At 40.9% G+C, this 2,500-nt stretch overlaps 1 protein-coding gene across 1 annotated transcript in view; it reads left to right on the top strand.

Annotated features, from left to right (window-relative positions):
• The window catches only part of LOC113805085 (nephrin), a 110,537-nt gene that overhangs the window by 52,910 nt on the left and 55,127 nt on the right, over positions 1-2,500 (top strand). Inside the window, exon 7 of the mRNA XM_070139586.1 lies at positions 1,520-1,695. Coding sequence (XP_069995687.1) covers positions 1,520-1,695 — 176 coding nt within the window. The remainder of the gene's footprint in view (positions 1-1,519; positions 1,696-2,500) is intronic.

Genomic DNA, 2,500 nt, shown 5'->3' with positions numbered 1-2,500 from the left:
CTTAATTTACAGTCAATCACAGTAATGCATTTTCCAAACTCCCGAAGAAGGTTAATGTACTGAAATCTTCGGAAACGATTTAATAGATAGACAGATAGATAGAATTGGCCTCGATAGATAGATTTCACTTTTAGGATACCAGTGGCGAATATTTTGAATCTGTCTTTATTTATTATTATTACTATTTTGTTTTTAATCGGGTTTTCAAATTTGCTTATATATATATATATATATATATATATATATATATATATATATATATATATATATATATATATATATATATATATATATATATATATTATATCGACTTTTCAGATTTTCTTGCCTATATTTCTCTTGTGATCTTCATCTGAGTCCCCATCATAATAGATTTTTTTTTTTTTTTACATATATCTTCACTTTTTTTCTTTCTTTCTTTTTGATTTTCTTTTTCCTTCTTCGTTTCCTTTTATTTTTCTATCTTTCTTTCTTTTTGATTTTCTTTTTTTCCTTCTTCGTTTTATTTATTGTACTATCTTTCTTTTTTTCTTTTCTTTTTTTCCTTTCTTATCTTTTCCTTTTTTCTTTTTCTTTTTTTTCTTGTCATTTATCGATTTATCTCATCATCGGTTTATTCATCAATTGATTTTCGTTATTCGTGTGTCGTATCTCCCCATTCTTCATCTCCTTATCTATCTGCTTAAATATTTATCTATTTATCGGTTTTCATTATTCCTTGTACCTCCTTATTTCCTCTGTTTAACCCCTCTTCCTCACTTCTCTTATTCTCTCTCTTTCTAATGACATATAGCTTTTTTGTGTCTTGTTCTTTATCATTTTAAAAAATCTATTTGTCTTTTTTATCTGTTTATTTTCTATTTATCTTTCTTTGTCATATATATATATTTTTTTGTTGTTTCTTTGTCATTTTTGTTGTTATGTATTTTTTATGTTTTTTGTCCCTCTCTCTATAGAGTGTTAAATATGTTTCTAGAATTATGGTTTATCTCATTTTTATCTCCTGTACGTTTTTGCTCTTTTATTTTCTTATATATCTTTTTTTCGTTCTCGCTCTCATATATATTTGTTTTCTTTTTTTTCTTTTCTCTTCTAATTGCTCTGTATCTGTCTGTCTATCCGTCTGTCTGTCTGTCATTCTGTCAGTCTGTCTGTCTGTCTGTCTGTCTGTCTGTCTCTCTCTCTCTCTCGCTCTCTCTCTCTCTCTTTCTCTTTCTCTTCTCTGTCTCTGTCTGTCTCTCTCGCTCTCTCTCTTTCTCTGTCTGTCTGTCTGTCTGTTTCTCTCTCTCTCTTTCCCTCTCCCTCTCTCTCTCTCTCTCTCTCTCTCTCTCTCTCTCTCTCTCTCTCCATTCTCTCTCTCTCTCTCTTTCTCTCCATCTCCTTCTATCTATCCACCCATCCCTCCTTCCCTCCCTCTCCCTTTCCCTCCCTCCTCCCTCCCATCCCATCCCATCCCTCTCCGAAATTTTCTCCCTCCTCTAATCCCCCCCTCTCCCTCTCTCTTTCTCTCATCCCGCAGAATGTACAAAGGAAACGAGAAGCTCCCGATCAAGGTCATCCACGAGGGCACCATGACCAAGGCGGGGACGGAGTTCAAGGTCACGGCGGCGGACAACGAAGCCGAGGTCAAGTGTGACGTCACGAGCCTGGCCACGAAGAAACCAATGAGTGCTTTCACCACCATTCATCTTTTGTGTGAGTGGAGGGAGGGAGGGAGAAAGGAGGGAGAGAGGGAGAAGGGAGGAGAGGGAGAAGGGAGAGAAGAAGGGAGAGAAGGGAGGGAGAAAGGAGGGAGAGGAGAAGGGAAAGGAGGAGGAGGGGGAAGGTCGAAGAGAAGGGAGAAAGAAGGGAGAGAAAAGGGAAAGGAGGAGGGAGAGAAGGAGGAGGAGAAGGAGGTAGCTTTCACCACCATTCATCTTTTGTGTGAGTGGAGGGAGGGAGAAAGGAGGGGGAGAAGGGAGGAAGAAGGGAGAGAAGGAGGGAGGAGAAAGGAGGAAGGTGAAAGAGGGAGGAGGAAGGATAAAGGGAGGAAGAAGGGAGAGAAGGAGGGAGAGAAAGGAGGAAGGGAAGAGGGAGGAGGAAGGATAAAGGGAGGGAGAGGAGAGGGAGGAGGAGGAGGTGAAAGAGAGGAAGGGAAGGGGGAGGATAAGGGAGAGGAGAAGAGAAAGGAGGTGGAAAGGGAAGGTGGAAAAGGAAGGAGAGGGAGGGAGAGAGGGAGAAAGGAAGAAGAGGAGAAGTAGAAAGGAGGAGGAGAAGGGAAAGGTAAAGAGGAGGAGAAGGAGAAAGTGGAGAGCCTTTACCACCATTCATCTTTTGTGTGAGTGGAGTGAGGGAGAGAAGGGAGGAGAGGGAGAGAGGAGGAGAGGGAGGAGAGAGAGGAGGAGGAGAAAGGGAGAAAGGAGGGAGAAAAGGAGGAGGAGGAGGAGGTAGACTTCACCACGATTCATCTTTTGTGTGAGTGGAGGGAAGGACAGGGGAGAGAGGGAGAGAGGGGGAAGAA

This window comes from Penaeus vannamei, chromosome 26 (assembly GCF_042767895.1).
Source record: "Penaeus vannamei isolate JL-2024 chromosome 26, ASM4276789v1, whole genome shotgun sequence".
Classification (NCBI taxonomy): domain Eukaryota; kingdom Metazoa; phylum Arthropoda; class Malacostraca; order Decapoda; family Penaeidae; genus Penaeus; species Penaeus vannamei.
This window is presented reverse-complemented; position numbering and strand designations above follow the sequence as displayed.